Raw genomic sequence first — 24,491 nt, 5'->3', positions numbered from 1 at the left:
GAACTCAGAGAAGCAACAGAAAAATGAAGTGTAGTAAGTAGACGTGGTGCAGTTTTGCTACTGTGAGATTCGCAGGCTTCCATTTGTGTGCGCAAAACCTTTAAGCAGCAGTGTGTATTTACATAGACCTATCCACAAGTGTAATCCCTGTGTCTAGGCTTAAAATCTGTGCATCAAGTATAGATGTGCACCAGGAGCACAGAAATTGTTAACAGCTGGACTGAGAATAGGGTTTTAACTCTTAAGTCCTCATAGGCTGCTTTTTGGACCTTGATTCTGAAGCTGGCTTGATTTTGGAAGGTACTGGGATCTCACGAGCTATTCCCTTATTTCCATCAGTCATTCCTTCTAGTTTTTTATCAGTGCACTTCACATTATACCTAGAGCAAGCAAATAAAGTCTTGTTTGGGGGGGTCTAACCAAGCTTTAAAATCATGTATGTGTGTTTGCATCCTGGTGTTCAGATCTGAAATTCCCTGTTGGTGCATTCTCACCCCTTGACAAGCACGGGAGTTGGGCATATTGCTTATGGTAGCCATCAGCATCTGCTCAGGTTTGGTGGCCTTGTTCTTCGGGGTGTGTATATGAGGGTACAGTGCCACGTGGCGGTATTTCAAAGGGAATAAAGCATTTTTGTGCAGCTTATTGCAGTGGACTCAGGCTATCTTACTAGCCCAGCACCACTGGCTGAAATCCCCAGTATGTTCATCTGATCCAAGACTTGGGTCGGGCCTGATGGAGCCCTTCCACACCATCCAGAAGCGGTGGGTGACAGGGAATTCCCTGTAGCTCTGCCAGCGGCAGGTTGGCTCAGCTGAGGATGCTCCGTTCCTGGCCTGAGCTTTAGCGATGCCCAGGGCCATCCTGTCAGGAGAAAAAGATGAATCATCTGTTTCTCAGAAAACATCTTCTCCAAATACTTTCTCAGTTCCTTTTGTTCTCTCTTTCGTTTCTGGACTAGTCTAGCTGGGGAAGTTGCAGCCTGAAATTAAATATGAACCCATTTGATATAAATGTATATATTCATTTTGTGGTATAGGAAGACGCAGTTCAGTGAACCCAGGACATTGGCTTTTCTAATTTTCTCTTGCTGCAGCAGGTAATGGATTAACCCCTTGTTATTCCTCTCTAAAGAAGCAGAGAAAGCGATACACTTTGCAAAGACCTTGATTAAAAAAAAAAAAAAACACTGGGTTTTTAAAGAAATACTTTATTAGAACCATAAGGTTTCTTTTTTTTTTTTTTTTTTTGAGAAAATTTGAAATCCGGAGTTTATTTTTCCTTCAGTGTCTCTCCTAAGAACCAACAGGAATTGAGATATTTTTTTCTCTCTCTTGTGTTTGTGCCTACTTATTAAACACACATGTGGCCTGGATTCCTTGCGTAGGTGCAAAGAGGTTTGAAAAAAGAAAAAGAAAAAAAGGTGTAACCCAGTCCATTGACCTGTCTCTTTGCCCTTAGGACTCTTTCGAACAGCTGTGAGAAAAAGAAAAAAGGGGGGGGGGGAGAAAAAAGGAGGCAGTTTAACAAGCCAAATCCAGATGTTCATTTCATACACACACCCTGAACAGCTTTTGCATGGTTTATTTCGTTTTCTGAAACCATTTTTCACCAGCCTGTTTTCTCAGCTGGGAAACTTCTGGTGTAGTGTTTTCAAAAAAATATTGCATTTGGCATTACAAGAAAACAGAGCCTTTAAGACATTAAAAGGACAATATCCTTGTTTGACTTGGCCCAGGGAAGCAGGGCTATAGGAATTTTAGATTTTTGTACCACCCAAAGAATAGGTAAAAGAAATTTTCCACTCTTAAACCCAGTTTACATGGGAATTTGAGAGTTGATTTAGCTTGATTTTTTTCCCTTTTAAAGACTTCTCTGAGTACTTTGTGTTAGCATAGTGGGACTTTATTAGAGTGAAGGAGTAAGCAAAGTGATAGGGATCAGTTCACATCTAGATTCTGATAAACCATGGTCCAAAACTTGAACTGAAGCTGAGTGCATCTTATTTTTATTTGACTAGCAGCAGATCCTGATATGCTTGCTCACGCTGACTTTTACAAAGTGTAGACAGACAAATTTGAAATGATTTAATACTGGTGCGGTGTGTCTCTACTTAAGGCAAAGGTAAGCTGCATAATGTGAACCATGTCTTCTATCAGCTTTGCAGATAGCACTGATAGAGAGGGCAGTGATTAGTGATGGGACAGTGTCGGTACTAGGGTTTATAGGTACCCTAATGGCTGGCAGGTGATGGATGAGATTAGAGACAATCAAGTGCAAACGAGACCTACGCTGGTATGACTTAGCTAACTAAAGGATATATAGCTCTTCAGAGAGCTCAAAGTGCTTTGAGTTTTCTCCCTGACTTCATTCAAGCCAGTGGGTGATTTGGCATTTGCTGTTATGGGCACCTACAATTTTTTACGTATGAGATCCTACAAGTGCCATTCACTGTTACTTACTGTATTTGAGACTTGGTCTGAAATTCTCCATGTAAAGAATGGTCCATAACTTTGAAAAAGGATGGAGCAGTAATGCTTCGATGCTCCTTTTGTTCACTTGTTCTAAAACAGAAAAGTAGCAGCTATTCTTATCAGAAACTTCACCATCCTATATAGTTTTCAGGCCCTATCAGCTAAGAAATAAAAGTAGAAGTTTGGAATTGTTAGTGGGATAAGGTGGAAGTCAGACAACTTTAAATATAGACTTTGAAGACAGATACATTGCTGTTAAATAAATAGAGGGGAAAAAGAGATTAAAAGGTCCTAACTGGAAAAAGTGCAACATAACTTAAACAAGTAAATAAAAATGTTTAAGATATTTAAATATTCCATGCTATGTTTTTCTTTCACTTTGCTACTGCTAAAATAAGGGTAAATGATCAGATATCTTTCTTTTGGCATTGTAGAGCCTTGACGTACATGGTGTGTGCGTCGGCCTGTTTGTGCCTGTGCGTAGGTGAATGTGTGTGTCCTTAGGCCTTGGCAACACCTGGTAGTGAGAACATTGGCGCTTCAGCATCCGAACACCATCAAGTGGGCTATAAATACATGGTCCTTGAGCTAATATTCTCTTCAGGTGGAAAAAATGTAAGAAAAATCCAATTAAGGATTAAAATGCATTAGCCAGATTATTTGGCCAGTACAGAACTAGAATGAAAAGCTGCCAAGGAGTACTAGGAAGTTTTGTCGAGCAAGCTGGTAGTCTTTTTAAAGACACTGACTTGGTACGCAGACAAAATAAGCCTGGGGAGAGCACATATTGTCTCTTCGTTTCAGGAGACTACAAATTCCTGATGTAAAATGAACACTGAAGCTTTCTTTTTGGATCATAGGAGGGACTTTTCTGACCACAAAAACATCTGACTAGGACAGTCTTTACAGACAGTGGGGAGACGTGGGCGTTCTTACTGTACAACTGCGCCTTATCCTACTGCAGATGTAGGATACAAGGAACAAGTCCAGTGACCCAATGGTCATTGGTCCAGTGCCCTAATGTGGCTTCTTCATCTGTCAGACACATATATGCAATATGTATTGCATATATGTGTCCATATCTTTATATTTGCGTGTGTGTGTACTTGCACATGACAAAGAACATATATTAATTGCTTGGGTAAAGAGGACGGTCTGTGTGGATATGAAAACCTAGAACTCGGGCAGCTTCACACATGACTTTGGGTAATGAGCGCTCCTAATAATTAAGCTCAGAGATAGATAAGTCCAGGTGCTTCTACATAGTGTCAAGACTCCACATTTGGAAATATTGTTCTTTTGGTCCATATGTATACAGTGAACTAATATATTTGCCTTTGGGAAATGTCATTTTAGGCTCTCCCTAAATCGCAAGCGAACTGGTGATATCAGACTATCAGTATATACAAATATCAACATAAACACCTCTGCTGAAATGAGAGTCTTCAAGGCACCTTGAAACTGGTGGCAGGGTTTCATTCTGTGCTCACACAGGACCTGCTGGTGCACCAAGGTCCAATGTGGCCTTGGCCCACTGGTGTGGCAGTTATGTGCTACTTTAACACAAAATCAGTAAAATGATTCAGGAGCTGAGAAGAAAACGGGGAGGGAAGAGATTTGTGGGGGGGAATTTGCAGTAACGCTGTCTCGTGCTGTCAGCCTGGACTGTTCTAGTTGTGTAAATAGAAAATAGTAAATCTGGTAAAGCGTGAGGGCTCTTATCTTGTTCCATCTTTCAGTAAAGCAGTGACCCAAGCCACATGGCCTCCCAAAAATGCATTCTTTGTTTAGCCAAGAGTTGCACCCTGTAAACATTCCCCAGTCAGTGCATTGAAATGGCTGCATTTATCGTTACGGCCTGCCATAAACTTTGGTCTGATAGTCTGTTCTGCGAGGGGTTGATGCTTGCTCTGGGAACAACGTTGTCAGTGCTGAGAATCGTGGCAGCAGTCACTGAGATCTCAGTCGCTGCCACGTAGACCAGGAGAAGCTGAGTGTTGCCCCTGGCGCTCCATGCTCTGTCTTGCTCATGCTTCCTTACAGCTTTAACCCAAGTTTGCCTATTACTTTGTAAAGCACAGGGAAATGCATCCCATTTCGTTTAGACTGAAGTTAAGGGGAAATCGTAATGTTCTGCTTTGTCACACCCCAGTAGATTAATTTATATAGCACTAATTGTCACTGCTGGGAAGTCGCATGTCATTTTTAGTTGTCTTCTGTACAAATCCTCTGCTGTTATGGTTGTGTCACTAAAAGTAGATACATCATGTTTTAATGGCAATTCTTTTATCTGCATTGTTACACCATTTTCTGGAAACGTAAGCCAAGCTAACGAAATGTCATATCTATGTCCCTGGCTTTGCCAGCTTAGTGACCGCAGGAAAGAAGTGAGATTTGTTCACTTCCTGCAATGACAGAGCACGGGCCAATAAAGAACTCGTCCCAGTCACCCATAAATGGTGCTGTGGGGAAGGTGCCGTGGGTTCTTAAGAATTGAATGAAAAATAGATTTCAACTTTACTGCACGTTTCTGTAGCTTCTAGCACAACAGTGTCTTCTTCCACAGTGGGAGATCCTTTATTTTGTTTTCTGGTTTGTGAGAGTAAAAGTAAAGGTTTAGATTTAGAGGGGGACATTATAGTTGAGATAGAAGATGGAGCTTTCTGAAAGTGAATGCTTACATCACTGAAAAAATATTAGATATTCTTAGAATAATTAAGGTTGGAAAGGGCCTTTGTGGATCATCTGGTCCAACCTCCTGCTTAATACAGAGCCAGCTTCAAAGGTAGGTCAGGTTGCTCAGGGCCTTGTGCTGTCAACTGTTAAATATCTTAAAGGATGGATATTTCACCATCTCTCTGTGCAGCCTGTTCCATCCTCCTTGTGAATTCTTTTTTTAACTGAATTGGAATTTGCCTTACTGTAACTTGTGATGGTTGCCTCTCATCCTTTCCTTGTGAGCACCTGAGAAAATTTGGACTGTTTTCTTTGTAGCCATCCGCTAGTTAGTTGAAGGGGCCAACTAGATCCCCCCTTCACCTTCTCCAGGCTGAACAAATTCCTTCCCTCAGCCTCTCCCCATATGTTCACCCATCCTGAGGGTCCACAGCTGGACTTGCTCTAGTTTGTTCATATCTTTCTTGTACGGGGAGCAGGGGAAGTGGTCCAAACCTGAGCATTGTGCTCTGGATGTGCTCTAGAGGTGGATAATATTGTTTATTAACCATCTAATAATTTAGTGCCAAGTTAACTGTGAAACATTTAGGAAGGCGTTTCTTTGGTGCCTGGCTTCATTAAACCTTCGGTACCCAAATGTATGCTCTATCAGCATCAGCTCCAGCACTTCATCACTGTAATGGACTTGTGGAAGGCAGGGAAAGGGAGAAGAAGATTATTATTGTCTTTGTGGATGTTGGGGTGCATGCACATGAGCTCTATAAACTTACAGTAAGAAAAAAAAAAAAGGAATCTGTGTGAAAAGAAAGAAAAAAGCCCCAAGCCACATCAGCTTCCAAAATTTACACTCCTTTCAGGCATACTGGCTGCCCTCTGTCACATTCGGGAGCTCTTTGCCGCATTCCAGCCCCTTTCTCTGGAACAAGTGTTTTAATCGGAGTATTATATTGTTGTCCGCTAAGCTCTTACCAGCACGACGAGTGGGACCTCCTTCACTTGGCAGCAGTTTCCATCAGTGATCTGTCTTCTGTAACTATTTCCGTGGGAAGGCCTTCCATCTGGTGCTTGGCAGAGAGGGGAACTTTCCTCTCAAATGTTTTCTCTCTCTCTCTTTCTCTCTCTCTCTTTTGCCCTGTTTAAGGTATACCCTTTGGAAGTCTACAGCTTTCAAGATTTATTTTTGCACAGGATACATACTTTGTTTTACGTGGTCTGGATTTCTTTTCTTTTAAAGAAATGCCACCCCCATACCCTGCTTGTCCTGGCAAAGAGAGAAGAATGCTGTTTGCTTTAACATTACCTTCGGTCTCAGTATGCAACAGGTCAAAAGATGTGACAAGTACACATACTAATCCCTTTCCCTTTCAGTTAATAGAATAACACAGATGGGAAAGTTTACATTGGGATCTGACACTCGCTCCAAGCTAAAGTTAAGAAGGAGACGGGGCTGGACATTGCCTTTCAGATCAGAGCAATTACTGCGTAAACTCACCTTCCCAGTGAGCATCGAGGAGCCCGTCATCCTAAACAATGTTTGCTCTGCTAAGAACTCGCCTTTCCCCTTCCCCTTCTATTCTCCTTTTGAGACTTGTAGGTAGGATTGAATAAAATACTGAAAGTTGTTGTAGAATGAAATATTCCCCAAGAATCAGTGATGTTCCAGTGAAAAAATGCTAACGTTTTCCATTGAGACACCACTGTTTGTTTTGAAATGGTGACTTTTAAACATTAGACATTTTTGAGTGCTGAAATATCATGTAGGAAAATTCCCGCTAAACCCAGCTGGTTTTCCTGCAAATATTAATTTGATTTTATTAGAATCCCATACTACCAGTTTTATTTTGCATAATCAGACCATTTATGTTTCATTTGGTTCAGTTTTCTTTTTCCTTATAGCCCCCAGAATATGCTCTCTGATATTCTGCACAGTGCATCCTATTCATAAGTCTGCGTATCTGAAGATTTGCCCCTTACTTTATGCCTGCAAGAAACATAGAGAAGAATACGACCTTTAGAAGATTATGCCTATGAAGGGAAAAGTAAGAGCACTGAGTAACTGAACGAGTTGATCTGTCACTTGCCAGACATCACTGTCCATCCATCAGGTATGTACCTCATACCATAAGAACCTTCTGCCTGCTTCCCTAAGGTAGCATGTTTCTGGTTACTGGGAACTCCTTAATTTAAGGTTTTGAGAATAACTCTGCAGTAGAGTTGATAGCTAAGGGCTATTCCAACAGACACTGGCCTCAGAGTATAAATCTAAGCAGGGAGAAATTATATTTTCTTCAGTAAGTTTTACTGACACAAAGAGACATATTTGCACTGAACTTGCTAGCAATGAAAATACTTCAGTTAATTTGTATTAGAAACTCTGCCTTTAAGGTCTGCATAGCTGCAAATGTATTGTTCGCAGCAAGCATTCAGTTAGTGATCTGCTTTCTGATTAGAGAACTAACATTTGATTGTGTTTGAGAATCACTGTGTATCTTTTTTATTTAGTTTTTTACAACATGTGCAGTTTCAGAATTGCTTGTCCACATTGCTTTCATCCTGCTAGTTACTAGTACCCTTGATAACTCACTAGTACTCGATTTAGCTATGGATTTGGCTTGGCTATGGATTCACAGGCTCTAGTAAGCATGTGTCTAATGAACAGGAAAAAGACAGCTGAAGTTCTACAAAAAGATGTTATAAAAAGGCAGGGAATAAAAACTAGCAGTGTGATTTGACTATCAAGATGACTTTCAAACTTCTAAGTCACTTAGGCATGCTTTACAGTGTGGCACTAGTGTTACTAGCATTAGTGTTTGGAAATGAATAGTGTTATGGAGGCAACCTGGCTTAGGTAGAGCCAGTGCTCCCGTTGCAGTATGTGTAACAGTCATACTGATGTCCCTGGGCTGGCCTGGCAGCACCTCCGAGGCCCATCCATGCTGCAGGGACCATCTAGAGGAGAAAAAAGAGCAATCTGAGAGCTGGTTAGAAGAATGCCGAGGCCTCGAGTTGAAGTCAAGGGTCTCTCTAGATCAATGGAGAGATGCCTCCCCGGAGGGAACTTAAGGTGGACCAGCTTAGACTAATTGCTGGTATTTTGGTGACTAGCATGAGGTAAGAGAAATCCTGCCCTCAGCGCTGGTCCACAGAGTGACTTAGATACATAGGCCAGGATTGATGACGTCTCGATTTAGGCAGTTATCTGAGGTGTTAGAGTTAGGGGTCTCCCTGGTCCTTTCTGGTTAAGAAATGAGACAGGTACCTCCAGGGGAGTGGGCTGTCCCCCAAAAGCTCTGATTTGACTTCTGGAGGTGCCTTTCTCTCTCAAGAGAGACAACGGCATCCTGAAGTAAGCACTGGGGTGACTAACTGTAGGCCAGGTGAGTCCAGGTCTTGATTCCTATATAGGGACCAACATGCCCATTGGTTTCAGTGGAAGTTTGGGAGCCTTATTTGGGGCAAGGCACCTAAATGCTTTTGTCAGGCTGACCTTTATTCCCTGTTGTAATTTCACTTCTGGCTTCTTGGCTAAGAGCTCAGCAGGAAGGGGCAATTAATGCCAATCACAAGGAAAGCTTTTGCAACATGGGTGACTGTCCACAAGAAACACAGTTGAGACCACCAGCTATTTTATTTGTTTTTGTTCCCAATTCTGCTGATTGAGAAGCTCATGAGATATATCCTGTTTCCTTGGGGGTCCCCAGGGAAGCAGCAGTCAGACAGTCCTTTCCTAGACTGCTTTGGTCAATATAAGTAGTGTAACACTGCTGACACTGCACTGAACTTGCTACGCTGGTAGGTCTCATAGTACAGGGCGCTACATAAGTTCTTAAAGTGTGCCCAAATGGAGGTCTGATTTAATGCAACAGCCAGCTTATTTCAGCCACTGAACTGTTGTCATTAGATGGTAAACACTTTAATTCATTGTCACTCCGAGCCTGATTTGAACTAGTGACCTAGAGGCAAAAGGCTCAATGTCCTCAGCTACCCAGTTGTGATCAAGAAAACTCTCATAATGGAGATAGTGCTAGAGAGACTCCATCGTCACTGGGAGCCACTTCCCTTGGCTTTCTAAAAATAACCTCCATGCATGCTGAGGTGCCTGATGGAGGTTTTTGGATCTATATTTGCCTGCAGACCTAAATTTTAAACCTTCAGGTACGTTCATATCTCGCTGCTCTAGGTTATGCCCACAGGTATCACCCAGTGCAGTAGGTAGCGTGGAAACTGCATCATCCTTTGGTTAATCTGAGCAGGAATTTAGGTGTCCCTTGCAGTCACATTTTTCCCTGCTTCCTCCGCTTTGAGGGAGGCCAGTAATTTGTTGGTAGCCTTTTAATCCCAGGGGGCCTTTTCGCCTTCCCGTCTCCTACCCCACACAGCCAGAGAGCCTCTTGCCAGCAAACTGAGCCGAGGCTTGCTTCATTTCCTCTCGTGTAATCTCACCCTCTGCTTAGAGGAGAAAGGGGCCGAATAGATTCCACTTACTCCTTCCTCTGTGGCCACTCTGTCAATCGTTCCCGGGTATGGGAACACAGACCAAGTCACATTCAGTCTAGTCGTAATTCAGACAGAGGCACAGCTTGCACTTTAACTGGACGTTGCATCTAAGTATCTCCAGGTACTTTAAAAATTACAATTCTGAAATGTAAATAAAATACACCAGCCCATCCATTTTATGAACCATCCTTGCTATCTGTAGGACTTTCCCCTACTGACGTTATTAGGAATGTTTCCACCAAGTTTAGTTTGAGCTGAATGACCTCCTTAGAAATCATTTTTTGGCCATGTCGTTTATGTCTCTGTGTCAATTTCTTTTATTCACCATATTTTGATGAAGGAAGGAACTTTGCTTCCTAATGCAATTGGTATGGCACAGACCTGATTCCTGTAACCTCATGAGCCAAAAACAGCTACAAGACAATAGCCAGGAGTAAACATTTGCTTTTATAAAAACGTCTCATCTATCCAGAAAATGTGTTTTCATAATGGGACTAAGGCACAGCAGTTCATCATTTAAAGCATACAATTAAATATGCATGTGTGTAGATTATAAAAATGTTTGGGAAACACCAATAGAAGAGAAATATCCAGTGAGTTATTTGTGTGTTAAGATATTGTCTGTTTATTCTCATCCTAGAGATCACATGGCTGATCAAAACAAACTTATAACACAATATTCAAAATACAGATTATTTTCAGACCAAGAAAGCAAAGTTTTCCTCTGCTGTGATGTCTACAAGAAGAGCTGGCAATGCCAGGGAACATGATGTGCTGAGAGTACTGCTTGTCGCGGTTGTCTCGTAGATCTCTTTTTTTCTTGTTTGTTTGTCTCTGTCCATCTCTTGTCCTACATTTCGATATTAGGCTCCTTGGGCAGAGCGTGATTTGGCATTCAGTGTTAGAACAGTCCGTCGTTATCCCAAAGGAGCTTACGATTTGGAAGCAAATTGTGATGGTTATAATATGTATTGAATGTAAGTCACAAAACAAGCTCCAAAACTGAGCTTGAATTTAAAGATACAACTTTATAAAGAGTTTACGAGAAAGTGCAAATTTTGCACAGTCATCTTTAGTTCCTCTTTCAGTCCCTCATGTATGACAGCTGTGTATTCTAGGAAAGGGGTAGCCACACACATTTTGCCAAGTTTACTTCCTGATGATACCCCAATGAGGACATGAGAGAACATTTGGGCCCGGGTTTGTATTTCATGTGAATTTCCTGTGTATCAAATCTCCTTTTGTCACAAGAGCATCTTATCTCATCACTCCCTTTCCAAGAATTTAGTTGACTCATCACTCCTAAGTTGCTTTTTCCTAGGTACGCTTCTCTTTCACTTCATCTGTTACCAGTCCTGCCTTATTCCTTGGCACCATCCTAAAACATATATGCATTGCAGTGCCATTTGCAGAGCTGAACTGTGCCATGTGAACACAGTCCTAGAGGAGGGAGTAGGGTAGGGTGGCACCAGAGCTGGAAGAACAGCCAGAGATGGAAAACTTCCATGAATTCAAGCCTGTTTTCAGGCACCTTAAATTCTATGTTCTTGTGCCTAGTGTTATCCGCAAGATGTTCTGGACCTTCAGAGTTGCCAAACCAATACGAAACCAAGGCTGAAGTTGGAGAATTAGATGGAATACGGCTGTTGGAGGCCACGTGAGTTTGTGTCCTTCACAGTCAGGGAGCTTACGGGCAAAGCTGTGTGAATAATGGACTATTTTTGTTTTCTGACAATTCTGAAAACATGCAGCAAAAATATTTTTGAAAAAGCTTTGAGTGTATTCAAAACAATGCATCCTTTAAAAGCGTGCGAACTGAAAAGCTGTCAGCCTTCCTTTTTGGGCTGAACGAGAAGTTTTGCTTCATTTTTGTACACTTTATTTATTTTTTGTTCATTTAGCTTTAAGTTCTAAATAAAAACCCGACAAAATCTGAAGCAGTTTTAAAAATTATGAATGAAAAAATGCAGATATTTTCCTTTGAAAATTGGAAAACAATTTGAATGCTTGTAACCTATTTTTATTATTTGAAATTGTGTCCATACTACAGCCAGAAAGGCAGACAGCCCAAGGCGAACGCAGCCCTAACTGGAATGGGGGTCTGTATGCTACAAATGACATAGGATCATGTGAATATTTCTGCATGGGATTATAAGCACACTGGACTGACTGTGCAAATACTGTACAGATAGCTGTGCGCATCCAGTAAGTGTGACGTGGCCTCGACACGCTGGACCATATGTGCATATCCCTGTGTGCTCTGGAAGACTTAAGGTTCCTTCCCTGTCTGCTAAATCTGTACTGGGGAGCTTAGCAGCCAAACTAAATGCAGCTTTTCATAAAGCTTCTGCCTCCAGCCTCTCATATTTTTATATATGTATATGTATATAATTTGAGTAGTGGAGCTCCAATCTGGGATGATTGTTCCATCAGTTGCCACCAGAACCACCTCTTCTGCTTTTCTGCTTTGTGGCAGGCGGTGTTGGTCAAATTGCTGAGCTATGGATTTTATACTGTTTTACATGCTCCCTGCAGTGATGTACATATGTATTCATACAAGGGAAAAAGGTGGTTACCCATCCATTTCCAAAGAAAGAAGCAATACTTCCTCCCTCCGTTCTGCACTAAGTGTATTCATCTGTTGATCCTCCTGGCAGATGGAGAAAGGTAGTTAAAGTGATGGAGGCAAGGTTAATACGTGGACCTTTACTTGGAAACAGGCCAGTAAAAAAGAACTAAATGACCAAAAAGAATGGAAGATGATCAATTAAATCTCCTTTAGGAGGAGGAGGCTGTTGGTACTTCTCCAGGAACTTGAGGTAAAGTCCTGGTTCATGCTCGCTGTCGGGTTATACTTCACTGTGTATGTCACAAAATAGCCTAGCGAAGTGATTCAGTGCAGTAGAATTTGCCATTTGCCTCGGATCACCGACAGATGTCCTGGGACGTCCAAAAATGCAAAATTATTTTTTTAATAAGAGGGCAGTGGGACTGAATCAACAGAGACCATGAGAGACATGTTTGGTGCATGTGATTCTCATGTGCAATTCATATGCTACTTCTTGAAACCATGAAATTTGGCAAAAATGGATCTGTGCATCTGAAAAGCAGAAAGTTAATATCTGGCAGGGCTCAGCTATAATTTTCACATGAGAGGGCTTAAGTAGAACAAATTAAAAGTGAAATCTGTGGTGCACCTCAAGGCACAATGCACTCCCTTTTTGCCACTTTACACACAACTCTGGTGCTACTTTCCTTTTCCGGATTGAGAATATCTTCTCTTGGAAAGTATGTTTCTAAGTGATTCAGGGAAAGAGCTTCTTTAATGCCTTTTCTGCCCCCTTCTTTTTACTGCTTAAGAAGTTTTATCTTACCTTGGTATCCTAATGAACCTGAGACTATGATAGTTTTTGGGCCACACCGAGCCTTTAGGAGAGCAGGGCTGTCCCTCCATAGTGGTTGTGGTGATAAAGGTGAAATATTTGTAGAAAGGGAATGTATCAGTCACCAGCTGTTATTATAAGCCTTCCACATTATTTAATGATCAGAGCAGGCCTTAGGCAGCCAAGCAGGGGTCTGTATAGCCCCTAAATGCCTCTCAGAGCCTTGTAAAACCGGGGCATGATCTTGCCCTCTGTTATCTCTAATGCTACTTGTGAAACAAAATGTGCAGGTATTTGGCCAGTTAGCCATAGATGCAAACCGCAGCAGAGCTTGAGGGTGTTTCATTAGAACTCTATTTAAAAAAAAAAATCAAGATTAAAAAAAAAATGAGAGTCCTCAGAACAAAACCTCACAATGTAAAACCTACCCAGTCTCCATTGCCTTTGCTGTGGGTATCTGCTTGTTTCTTTTAATTTGTGACTATTGCAACTGTTAGGAGTGGCGGAGTACTTTATTTATTTATTTAAACAGAATTTTAAAACCCTGCGCAAATCTGGGCACAGGCGTGTAAAACCGAATGAGCAAAGGCTTGGCGTGGCGTTGTTTTGTTCTGCTTGTGGATGCAATTTTATACATTGCTGCAGCTGGCTGTTCCTCTTTTAACAGCCAGGCTCTTCAAACCATGTGCTTAGGATAGCTTAGAAATTGCCAGGCTAGATACAGATGATTATGTCTGGCAGAATGTCTTTATGGTGCTGGCCATAAGGGAAAAGCATATGTAATGCTATTGAACGCTGATGGAAATATGATACCTGACTGGTGCCTAGTGCCATCTATGATCCAAGTGATGGTGGTTATGAAGTGACAGTCTGCTTGATATTGGTTTCAGACTGTTTTCCCTTATTAGTCTGAAGGATTAGGCCTGAAGGATATCTAAAACAAACTTTTAAGGGAATTTAAGACAGATGAACTCTGGAGTTTTGTTTTGACTCAAGATAATTAGGGCCCAGGGTGATTAAATCTGGACACACCTCTGGTCTGTGCTAGCCCTGGTTGTTAGTGAGGTATCTACACAGAGCTGCCAAAGAAAGGTCAATAAAAGAGTGACAGAAGGAATAACAGACAACTGCTTGGCTATTTCGGAAGATCAACGCTAGTTTTTTTTCAGACATTGTTTCGAGGCCCTGCTGTCATCAGGAACAGGGTGAAATACGAGTGAAATATTCTACGTGGTGTCACTCAGTGGTCTCAGGGAAGCAAGTGGTAGTAAATTGAAATCATCAGGAAACCAAGTTTCATAGCTTTAGGTTGATACAACACCCATGTTCAGCGCAGATAATCCAGGCCTTGCTCATCCAGCATCCTCAAACAAATAAAAAAGGGATCTGGGATCAATAACTATCACTTTCCCATACCACTCTTTCTCAACTACACAGCAAATCATTTTGGGTAAAGAGACCAACAGAAGGGGCCCTACTCTGAACTCTAGTGATCTCAGCTGCCCTTTCCAGGCCTTTGAAAGGCAGGTAGATACAAAAGTTCATAAACCTTTGCACTGTTGGGTTCTTGCTATGGAGTGTCTGTGAAGCACAGTTTGCTTTTTAACCTTTTTTTTTTTAAACCAAGAATGAGTTGAGAATTCAAGATCTCAAAATACCTGGCAAACTTCAACATCTTGGCATATTTTAACCTAGTCATTTTGAAAAAAAAATTGTTTGAATTTTAATGTCTAAGGTGTTACTTGTTTATGCATAAACACCTTCACCTTTTGAAATGAAAAGTTGTACTAGAAAATCTTTTGCTCAAAGCTTCAGAATATTTCAGCAGTTTTGAAACAATTTTCCCCCCTTTTTTAATCAGTTGGGTAAAGTGTCAGTCTTATACTTTTCAGCAGATAGTTTTAAAGTAGGCATTTCCCAGTGGGAAAAAAAAAAAAAAAATCAGGAGAACATTTTGCAGTTTGTTCTCCCCGAGGGTGCGCGGAGCCACATCCAGGGATTCGTGCATCCGAAATGGCGAGTTGTGCACTTCAGCTGTGCTTTTTCCTAGCGCTCAGTGGAGAGAAGGTGCCCAATCTGCGCAGCTCCGAGGGGATTACTGTGCCTCACTCCCTTAGCGCCGTATGCAATTCCAGTTTGACTTTTTTTCTTGCTGCTTCTCTTTTCTAGGAAGCCGGTTGCTGGGGGGAAGGCGCAAAGCGTGGCCTGTGCTGTGACCTCTCCCTGCGGCGSAGGGACAGGGGCTGCGGTACGGGAGGGCTCGCGCTGGTCACCGAGAGCCCCGGCTTTGTACCGCCGTGCTGATGAAGTGAAGGAATCGTGTGCTGCTGGCTCCGAAGTGAAAACAATCACTCTGAAATCTCAGAGCTTCCTTAGAAATGTAAAAAAATGGGGTGGGAGCATAAGTTAATTGTGCTTTTACACACTGTTATACTTGTCACCGTGCCAGACTCTACATTTCTTCCAAGGGTGAAATGAAAACTCCAAATTCATGTGGTTATGGAACAATTTCAGTATGAGCACTCGGTGAAGAATTATAAAGTGGGAAAGACACAGTCCTGTGTCTCAGCTGGTTCAGAAGGGTCTGAATTGATCAAGGCTTCTTCCAGCTTGGAGGAGCCTTTGGAGTGTATTGAAACCATTCTTCATCTGTATGTTGAATGTATATAAGGTATTACAGAAAAGCTGATTTGTTATGACATTTCTTTGATTAGGAGACGAGGCAACTGGCAGAAGGCATCACCGTCATTCCAAGAAATTTCTTTCCTCTACAACTGAAGATTTTAAGAAATGAGTCTGATTTGCCTGATCTACACCTAGATAAATCCATGTGTTGGAAAGTGGACATAGGAAGAAATCACTGGCACTGCAGGGGACTTCTGGAGTCATACTGGTTGCAGTGGGAGACCTCAGTGCACAGGGACGAAGCAGCGTCTGCTGTAGCTGCAGGAATGGAGCTTCAGGTACCGGGAGGCCTCCGTTGACCGGGCTGGCGTCAGCCCCCTTTGCTTTAGTCCGGAGATGGGGAGAGTGCAAAGATAATTTAGAATTACACTTGCCCTTAGGATTTGATTCTGCACCACGTGTGCTTCATTGAGATTAGAATTACAAGGTCACTCACTTCTGATTTACGCCAGAAACAGGCCCAAATAAGATCAAATGAGATCAGTACCTCGTTCAACAAATAGCGTTCTGCTTATTTTTGTTATTAGAGATGAGTCAAGAGGAAAAAAGTGCATCAGGAAGGGGTCAAAATACCCTGAGGCAAAATCGAAACTGGAGGCAACCCATGTTAAAAACTTGAGCGTGCCAGAAGTTAGTGCATTCAGATCTACTCTTTCAGATGCATAGAGGCAGGTCCTTAGGGCTGCTTCGTTGCCGAGCTCCCGCTTGGGCGCTTCCCTCCCATTGATAACACCATGCGCTAATTCAGGCACCCGGGGTTTCAAGTAACGTTCGTGCTATGAAGAACAGTTGGTCTTGAGGGAAAACATTTACATAATGACAGCTATTTTCAGGAAAATGAAAAGTACTGGGTGAAAAAGGTTTTGACATTGTGTGAAATATGGGATTTACACACAGTAGTTTTCACCGTGTGTATATAAATGGGTGATTTACCATATATTGATTCACACACCATTTGTAAGTGTCTAATTTATTTATTTGTAGAGATGTATGGAAACCCTGGTTTGAAAAGCAGTTTGCATAACATCTGGTATGTCAACAATGTAACCTTTCAATTTACTTGTTGGTGAAAATGTCAATATAATGAACCTGAACTCAGCATTGGTTTACACAAATTTCCTGGCAGACAAAGCAGTAATGATTTGCATGTCAGTATAAGTGACATGTGCCCTCCAGTTTTGAGTAGTTTATATGGCAAAGAGGTATAAAAAGAGTCGAGCACATTGCTGGTTACTTACAGACTTATGCTGGCAGTATAAACTGCATGTATTTGTATAGTGTGAAGCACTGTCTCATTTTGACTTCCAGTTTTTCAAAAATGGCCTTTGATTTTTTACTGAAACGGCTTCTTTTTTGTTTGGATACACAGAAAAAGATAAGAGTAAAATTGTAGCCCTGAAGGTGCCTTTAGATCCTGGTACTATGCAGTCCATGAGCCTCTCCTGGGTACATATTGTTTCAATTACTTTTAAAATTTATATGTTTTCTATAGACAAAGATGTTGTACTTGGATATGGTAGAGGAATCTAGCAGACTCTTGATTGCTGTTAATAATATACCAACAGCAATGACAACAATAATACATTGTTTTCACCTCTTAGATTGCTGCCCTTATGAGATAGCTCACATAAATCACATGGCCTTTATTTTTCGCTCTGTGACTCGTTGCCTCAAACTTTTGAAGCAGAAGAATAATAATTGCTGTTAATATGGAAGAGCAACAAATTCACTTTGAGAGCAGAATCGAAGTCCATTGATGCCATCAGATGTTCCTCCTGGATTTTAGGGGGTTTAGGCCTGTACGGAGAAGTCACCGCCTAACTCCTGCCTCCAAACTACTTGTGTAAAAAGGTGGGAGACCTGCTCTTAAAAAAATGCATCCCAACGCATGAGTCAGCCTGCGTTGCAGCACGCGGTGCAGCAGGAGCGGCTGCCTGGGCTGCCCGACGTCCGCCAGCCTCGATGACGCCGCTCGTGGCCAGCTTTGCTCCCCTCCATGCGCCTTCGTGGGAAGGGTGCTGGGTTGACAGAGCAAGTTATCTCCTTTCGTTTCTCTTCCTTCCTCTCCTCCCTTTGTTCCCCACCCCAAAGATCTGCTTTGTGGTTTGGATTTCAATTAAGTTACTAAAAAAAAAGAGAAAAAGGTGGGGGAGGGAAGGAGACAGTTACTTAACTAGCTAGTATATGGCTTTTCTTTTTCCTTCCTTTCTTTTTTTTTTTTTCCTTGAAGACCAGATGCTATCTGTTTCCCATTGTTCTGCCCACACTATCCAGTTCGGATCTGCTTTGGGTGGCGTATGTAGGTACATGTGAGGGAGAGGGTCACAGCGAAAGCGGTGCCTGTCTGTTATTATCTGCCAGCTTTAAAAAAACTAAAGCCATCTACGACCTCACACTCGCATCTAGGAAAAAATAATTTCACAAGGCTTTCCAGAGCTTTTAATTTTGCAGGAGGATTTCTAATATCTAGTCTGAATAAATGGAGTAAACCAATGATAATCTTTTGTGAGAGCTGCGGAGGATCTGCAGCGAGGTCCAGCATACCCTGACCCAGCGGCTAGGGCTCTGGGACGCAGCGCCCACGGTGGAGCGTGCTTGCCCTCCGGTCTAGACAGAGTCTGCGATGCTCTCGGATTTCCCAAGATCTGATTTTTTAAATAATTTCTTCAAAAATCACAGTAACTGTTTGTTTCCACCGCTTGTGATTATACCACCGTTCAGGCAAAGGGTTTTATTGGTAGATGCAATGCTTTAAATAAACGTGCAAGCAGAACTAACTCAGTTTGCAAATAATCGAGGCGCAAAACAGAAAGTAGCGGAGACATGTGAAAATCAAGAACGGAGCAGCAGTCTCCTTGCTCCCATGTTAACGAGCTTTTTACCATATTACTTCCTGGCCTAATGAGCGGCTGCAGTGAGTCAGGTAAATGGCAAAGACTAACTCTGAGCTTCCCACCTGCACCTGAGGGGATAAGATGCACCTGAAACTGTTTGGGACAGAGCTTTGATAAAGGGTATGGGTGGAGGAAGGAAGTGATGGTGAATTTGGGGTTGGGCTGGGCAAGGCAGATGAGCCAAACTGAACTAAAATGAGTTTTCTTGTTGTATGTTTAGAGAGGTAATATTTAAAGATTGCTAGCTGCACAAAGGCAATATAGTTAAGGACTTTATTGGCTGATTTTAGGGTTTTTAATGCACCTAAAGAATAATGACAAAATCCTATAAATATCTGCATGGTGCTGAAGTTTTTTATTTATTTATTTGCTGCTTTAGCATGGGACTCCTGCTGAGTTTTCCCTCCAGCTGTGTCGACTCAGGACCCTGCCTGGCTGGAGCTCTGTGTAATATTACAGCAAACACAGAGCATTATTTAGAATCCTGGGCACACTTCCCACTGCATTAAAATAAAATTGAGTTCTCATAGGTCATGCTGCTGGCCTAGCTGGTGTAGTCCTTTAAAGGTCTTTCCCCTTTCCTCCTTTTGCTGGGCGTTCATTCCTCTCTTGCTTCATCTGGATTTGGAAGGGAGGTCACGACTGAGCTGGTGCCCTAATCCCATCGTGTTTCTTTGCTCTGTAGCCAAAACCTGCTAAAGACTCTCTTTCTCTCTACTGTATTTTTTCTGTAATGTTAACTTTCTCTGCTCCTTGTTTACACAGATGGAGGCAACACGTTTAACTGAGAAAACAAAAGCACATAACTGCATCTACATAACTTTTGCACATACCTGCGGCTCCTTTTGTGTGACCTCTGGTTTCTCGGCTCTAGACTAAATCTTGGCTGCTTGGCTTCAGGGTCCTGGAGAGCTGTGAAGCTCTCCACCTGACCACTTTCTTTCATTTTAATACTTTTTTTTCTTTACAGCTCTTTTGTGTTCTGGACAGTTGACAAAGCAAGAAGATTCTTCTCAGGCTAAAAACTCCTTGCTTTTTTATTTCCAGAAACGGATGAGGGCTGAAAGCAAAGCTGCTAAGCTGCATTTGGAGGGGAAGGTCCACCAGCGTCCTCCACGCGCGCTGGGTGGCTGCGGTCACTTGTGCTAAGGAGGTGAACAGCAGCGACTAGCTCCAGAGGTGAGTTTGGCCTGACTGGAAATGAGGTGGGGATGAGACTGGGGGGGGGGGGGGGGGGGGAAGAGGAGGACACAGTTAGTTCAGAGGGAGAGAGCTCATACGGGCTCGAGTTTCATTTTAAGGTTCTGATTTATCTGAACAGAGCATGGCATCAGCTGAAATTCAGAATGAAACTAGGACACAGACTTAATTGCAAAACCAGCTGAAACCACAGGACTCAGTCACAGAAAATTCTCACTCGTTTGAGGCTGGCATAGAGTTTCACTGAGCTTCAGATGGTTTGGGGGCCCCCAAAACAGGTTCAGGGGGTTAAAATGCAGTTTTATTTCCAAATTCGAACCTGGACTGGCAGAAGTATTGAGAAGTGTGACTGCAAAGTATTCACCCAAGGAGCAGGGGTGGCAGGGCTGGCGCAATGCTTTCCCACCTAACAGTGAGATTCACAGGGGATATTTCGTAACTGTTGGCGTAAATAGATACGGTCATCTTAAAATATCTCTGTTCAGTGCCATGACAATGAATGACACAGAAGATCCTAAGATCAACAGCTGTTTCTCTTGCAAAAATGAACCAAGAACCTCCAACCTACTGAAACTGCTCAACCACAGCGCTTATGCTATTTTTCTAATTGTCAACTGTTGATGGCTGTGATTCTGATTCCTGGAAATAACCGGCGAGAGAGAGGCCTGTTGCTGACATGAACAGACTTGTGGTTGTGTTGACAGAGCCAAAACAACAGCTTAAAGCGAATCGTTCCAGCAGTATCGCTCCCTGGCCTGTTGCTGCCTCTCCGCTGCTCCCTCCGAGGGTATCTCCAGCTGCAGACATTTATCGTACAATGGGATTTCTCTCCTGCTGCCGCTAGCCTGGTTTTGCCTACAAAACCAGCCAAGACGTGTACCCCAAAGTATGCCACTTCCTCCTCGGCTCGCAGGAGCTTTTGCGTGCTCTTTTTTTTTTATACTAAAAGCAGATGGGAGGCATTGCACGGAGGGGCTGCCCGGCACGAGCTCTTGCCCGGAGCTGGTGGGGTCCTTCCACCTCTCTCCCGGCTCCCTGCATATCACGGGGGCAAAGGCCTGGGAGGCTGCGGGGGTTTTGTTTCTTTGTGATATTTGGGAAAGCAAAGTGTTTCTGAGGTTGACAGACACCATGCCTTTCGCTCTAAACTCTGCTCTCCTTGGGTACCTTGAAGGGCGTGAGGTTTTTGGGGGAGCTGACCGTGCACAGAGTGGGGAAGCCAAGCGCAGTGCCTGTTCGGATTGGGAAAATCGTTGCTGCTGAGCGGAATGGGGCTCGGGGAGCAGCTTGCCTGGTGGCGTGGCAGGGAGGTCAATCCTGTGGCTGGGACAGACGAGCAGTTGAAATGTGCCGATTTCCTGGTGCCTTCGGTGTTTTTCGTTTATGGGAGTGAAACTGGGCTTTTCTCCTTTTCTTGTGCGTGCTTATTGCTCTGCATGTGTGGCGKGGAGTTTTGCAATCAGTAGATTTCCCCATCGGGATTGGTTTGTCTCTCTGATTTTACAAGGGCTGAACAGGGCATCACTTCTGGGCAAAAAAAAATACAGTAGTATATTGGCGGGGGAGGAGGGAATCCAAGCAAAACAATATCTGAATTTTATTTGTCTTACAAGCAAGCACATGTAAGCGTTTATTATTTCTGAAGGCTCTCTTGTCAATTGGACATTGAACAATCGTGACATCTGTTACAAGTTACTGTCCCCAGAGTCATTTCGCACAGTGTGGAGTTTGCTCTTTTCATCCTCCGTAAATGAAGCCCAGAACGGRCTCGCTGTCCCCACGGAGACGCGCTGGGAAAACACTGCAAACTCCAAGGAGGGGAGGCGATTTTGCRGAAGAGGGTGTTTGCACCATCTCTGCCCTACCACGGGTTGAGCAGTGAAACCCCCAACACACATCCTAGGAGGAAAACTGCAGCTTTCYGGGGGAGCCCCGCTGAGGTCCACATGGGGTGAGAAAACAGGCATTCCCTTAAAACAAAACCAAAAGGTCRGGTGCGAGCGCTGGCTGCGGCGGGGGCGGTTTCCTCCAGGTCACCTGCAGCTCCAAGCGTCGTGAGCTGCTGCTCGTTGGTGTTTCTAGGTTTGTGCATCGTTGACACCTCCGGCGCTGCCGCTGCRAGCTGGGCTGGCCGCTGCCAAGCCGCCTTTCCCTTCCAGCCCGTCCGACTTTACCAGGGAAGAAATACTGTCTGTTTGTTTAGGTGAGATATTAGTCTGCCCCTAGAGATCCAGGTCACTGTAAATGTAACACAAGCCCTATTTCCTGTTAGGAAAGGGGAAAAAATATGCCTGCGAATTGTCTCTGATGTGCTGCCAATTGTCAGAGAAGATTCAATTTGGTGGAGAATTACCGTGCTCTTAAAGAGCTGCACTAGTGGCAGAGATTTAGGGCAGCTATTCCTGCCAGAAATGGGAGATTTGCCTTTGATTTCCATAAAACCAGGGTTGTGACTGGTAGCGAGTTGCCCCTCTGGATTGCTCCGGGGAAAGCGCCCAGTTCGGAGGAGAGGTGGAAGCGGTGACTCCTGTTAACTCGATGCCCGGGAGGGTTCGAGCCCTTGCGTGGCTGGAGGGCCGGCCTGGCTGGACGGGGCCACGGGCTCGGGCCAGCGGAGAGCCGGGGCAGAGCTTTCCGTGAAYGCTCTGCGCGGAAGGAGGAGAAACGGCATGTTCTTGCTGCAGGGCCGACGAGCCAGGACCAAGAAGAGAGAAGAAGTTGCTGTGTGCRTGTGTGTGTGCGGTGCACACAKGTGTTCACTGATAATCCAGTAAGGCAAATATGTGACCTGTGGAATGACCCAAAGCTGCTACAATAAATCGCGGTATAGATCACTCGTGTATTTTTCCTTCCTTTTGCATTTCCTGGATCGAGGCCAATTGCAGCTGTCATCTGAGGCAGGGAATGTCCTCCATGAATGCAGCCACGTGAGGACAGGCAAACTAGATTGACCTATTTGGTCTCTTGTATGATAGAAAGGTTAAAAAAAMCCCAAAAAACTGGCAGYGAAGCTGTTTTTTCTTATTTGTCCTTTTGCTTATTGCAAAGAGTCTTTGGTATTTAAACTTAGGCCTGGGTAGAGGCCCACTACACTTGAGCAAAGATGAGCTTCACACTCTAGGCCTTGGAGCATTCCTGTCTTCAGAAACATTCATCCTCAAAAGTTGTCTGTGGCAAAGAAATTAAAAGAAAAAAAGATTCTACGGAACATGCCCCCCAAAGTTACCCATCCGTTAACTGGATATTAAACAGGCACTTTGCAAGTTGGCGTTCTTGGTGCATTTATGTGCCAATGGTGAATCTTCCACAAAAGAGACCATCTTCTCCATGTTAACCTTAGTGGCAGAGTAATTGTTAAATAAAAGCTGTATAATCCATCAAAATAACCCYGAACAGGCTTAATTTTTATTTAGCTTAACTACCACAACAAACAATAGCTTGCTCAATGGTTGGAAGGGGACCAGAAGAAAWGCAGAAAAACAATTTTTAAGAAGGCAAAGGATAAGGCTTTTATTTTATTTTTATTTATTTATTTATTTATTTTATGGCTGGTGCGCTCTCCTTGCTATCACAAAGCTGGCCAGGTGATGGGGGGTGATGCACCCAGTGCCTGACGCTCTCTTTTTCTCCCCCCAGTACGCAGCAGGAGAAGGCGCATTTTCACCGCTATCTCTCCATCTGTGGGCACTCACCCTGGTAATGCCTAAGGATCTCTGAATCAGCTGGGGCACGCCTCGCATCAGCAAAATTATCCTCCCTGCGGTCCTTTGCAAGCTGTTAACCTCCTGCACTACGGTCCAGGCTTCCAGGCAAGGTAGTGGAGATTTACCAAATTCTCTCCAGCCGTTTTTCGAATTTATCAAGGTTTTGCCTGGAGGGCTGGAGCTCGGCGGGGTGGGTGGGCCGATGAGCAGCTGGATTCCTCGGCGGTGATACAAGGCACTGGTGCGAGCTCACGGGGCTGGCCCCGTGCAATGTTCCTGGCCTTTGACTTCATCCAGAAGTACCTCGTGCTGTGGAAAGTACAGAAACTGCTTCTAGCATGAATATGTATTTTTTTTTCCTCCTTTTTTCCGTTGTGACTCTTGCTTCAGAATAATGCTGGTGTAGGGGAGGGGAACACCTATTTTTTATGAAAATGCAGCATTTTATTTCATCAACATTGCTTAACAGAGACGTGGGTTATTGGCTGGACAGTTGGACAAACTGGTCCAAAGCCAGTGCTGCAGCCCAAAGTAGATGCCTGCGAGGCTCGTGACTTTGCTATTAGCTGCTGCGGCCACCGGCTTGTGTGGAGCAACCCATTACGTTAGTGAGAATCAATTCCTTGGGTGTTTCCCATCACCATCCCCTGCTTCTGGAAGAACTGCKGAACTGGTGATTTTTCTCCTGTTCCTTCCACCTTTTCCTGGCTGTCTCCTAAACATGCTCTAAGCTTAAGACAATTCATGTTTTCCCTGACTGCATCCCTGCTGCAATATAATCTCTGTATATATGGAAACAGGTGATGGGGCATCTGTTTTACACTAAATCAAGCTGGGAGGGTATTAATAAGAAAGCAAAATGTGGGGAAAGGTCCTTCTTTTAGCCTCCGTTTATGTTCTGAAGTCTCCTTCTCTGAGCCTTCTCTGAAGGCTCCTTCTTTCCGAATACCCTAAATCCTATTAATCCCTTTTGTTGTT

At 43.5% G+C, this 24,491-nt stretch overlaps 1 protein-coding gene across 1 annotated transcript in view; it reads left to right on the top strand.

Moving 5' to 3' along the window:
- LOC112971387 overlaps positions 1-24,491 on the top strand; it is a 118,199-nt gene that overhangs the window by 83,394 nt on the left and 10,314 nt on the right. The window contains exons 5-10 of the mRNA XM_026076773.1: positions 11,205-11,304; positions 15,200-15,410; positions 15,745-15,993; positions 19,657-19,788; positions 20,295-22,012; positions 23,446-23,623. Coding sequence (XP_025932558.1) covers positions 11,205-11,304; positions 15,200-15,410; positions 15,745-15,993; positions 19,657-19,758 — 662 coding nt within the window. The 3' untranslated portion in view covers positions 19,759-19,788; positions 20,295-22,012; positions 23,446-23,623. The remainder of the gene's footprint in view (positions 1-11,204; positions 11,305-15,199; positions 15,411-15,744; positions 15,994-19,656; positions 19,789-20,294; positions 22,013-23,445; positions 23,624-24,491) is intronic.

The sequence above is a fragment of the Apteryx rowi genome, unplaced genomic scaffold (assembly GCF_003343035.1).
Source record: "Apteryx rowi isolate R43461 unplaced genomic scaffold, aptRow1 scaffold_44, whole genome shotgun sequence".
Taxonomy (NCBI): domain Eukaryota; kingdom Metazoa; phylum Chordata; class Aves; order Apterygiformes; family Apterygidae; genus Apteryx; species Apteryx rowi.
The sequence above is the reverse complement of the archived record's forward strand: the minus strand, read 5'-3'. Positions and strand labels throughout refer to the sequence as shown.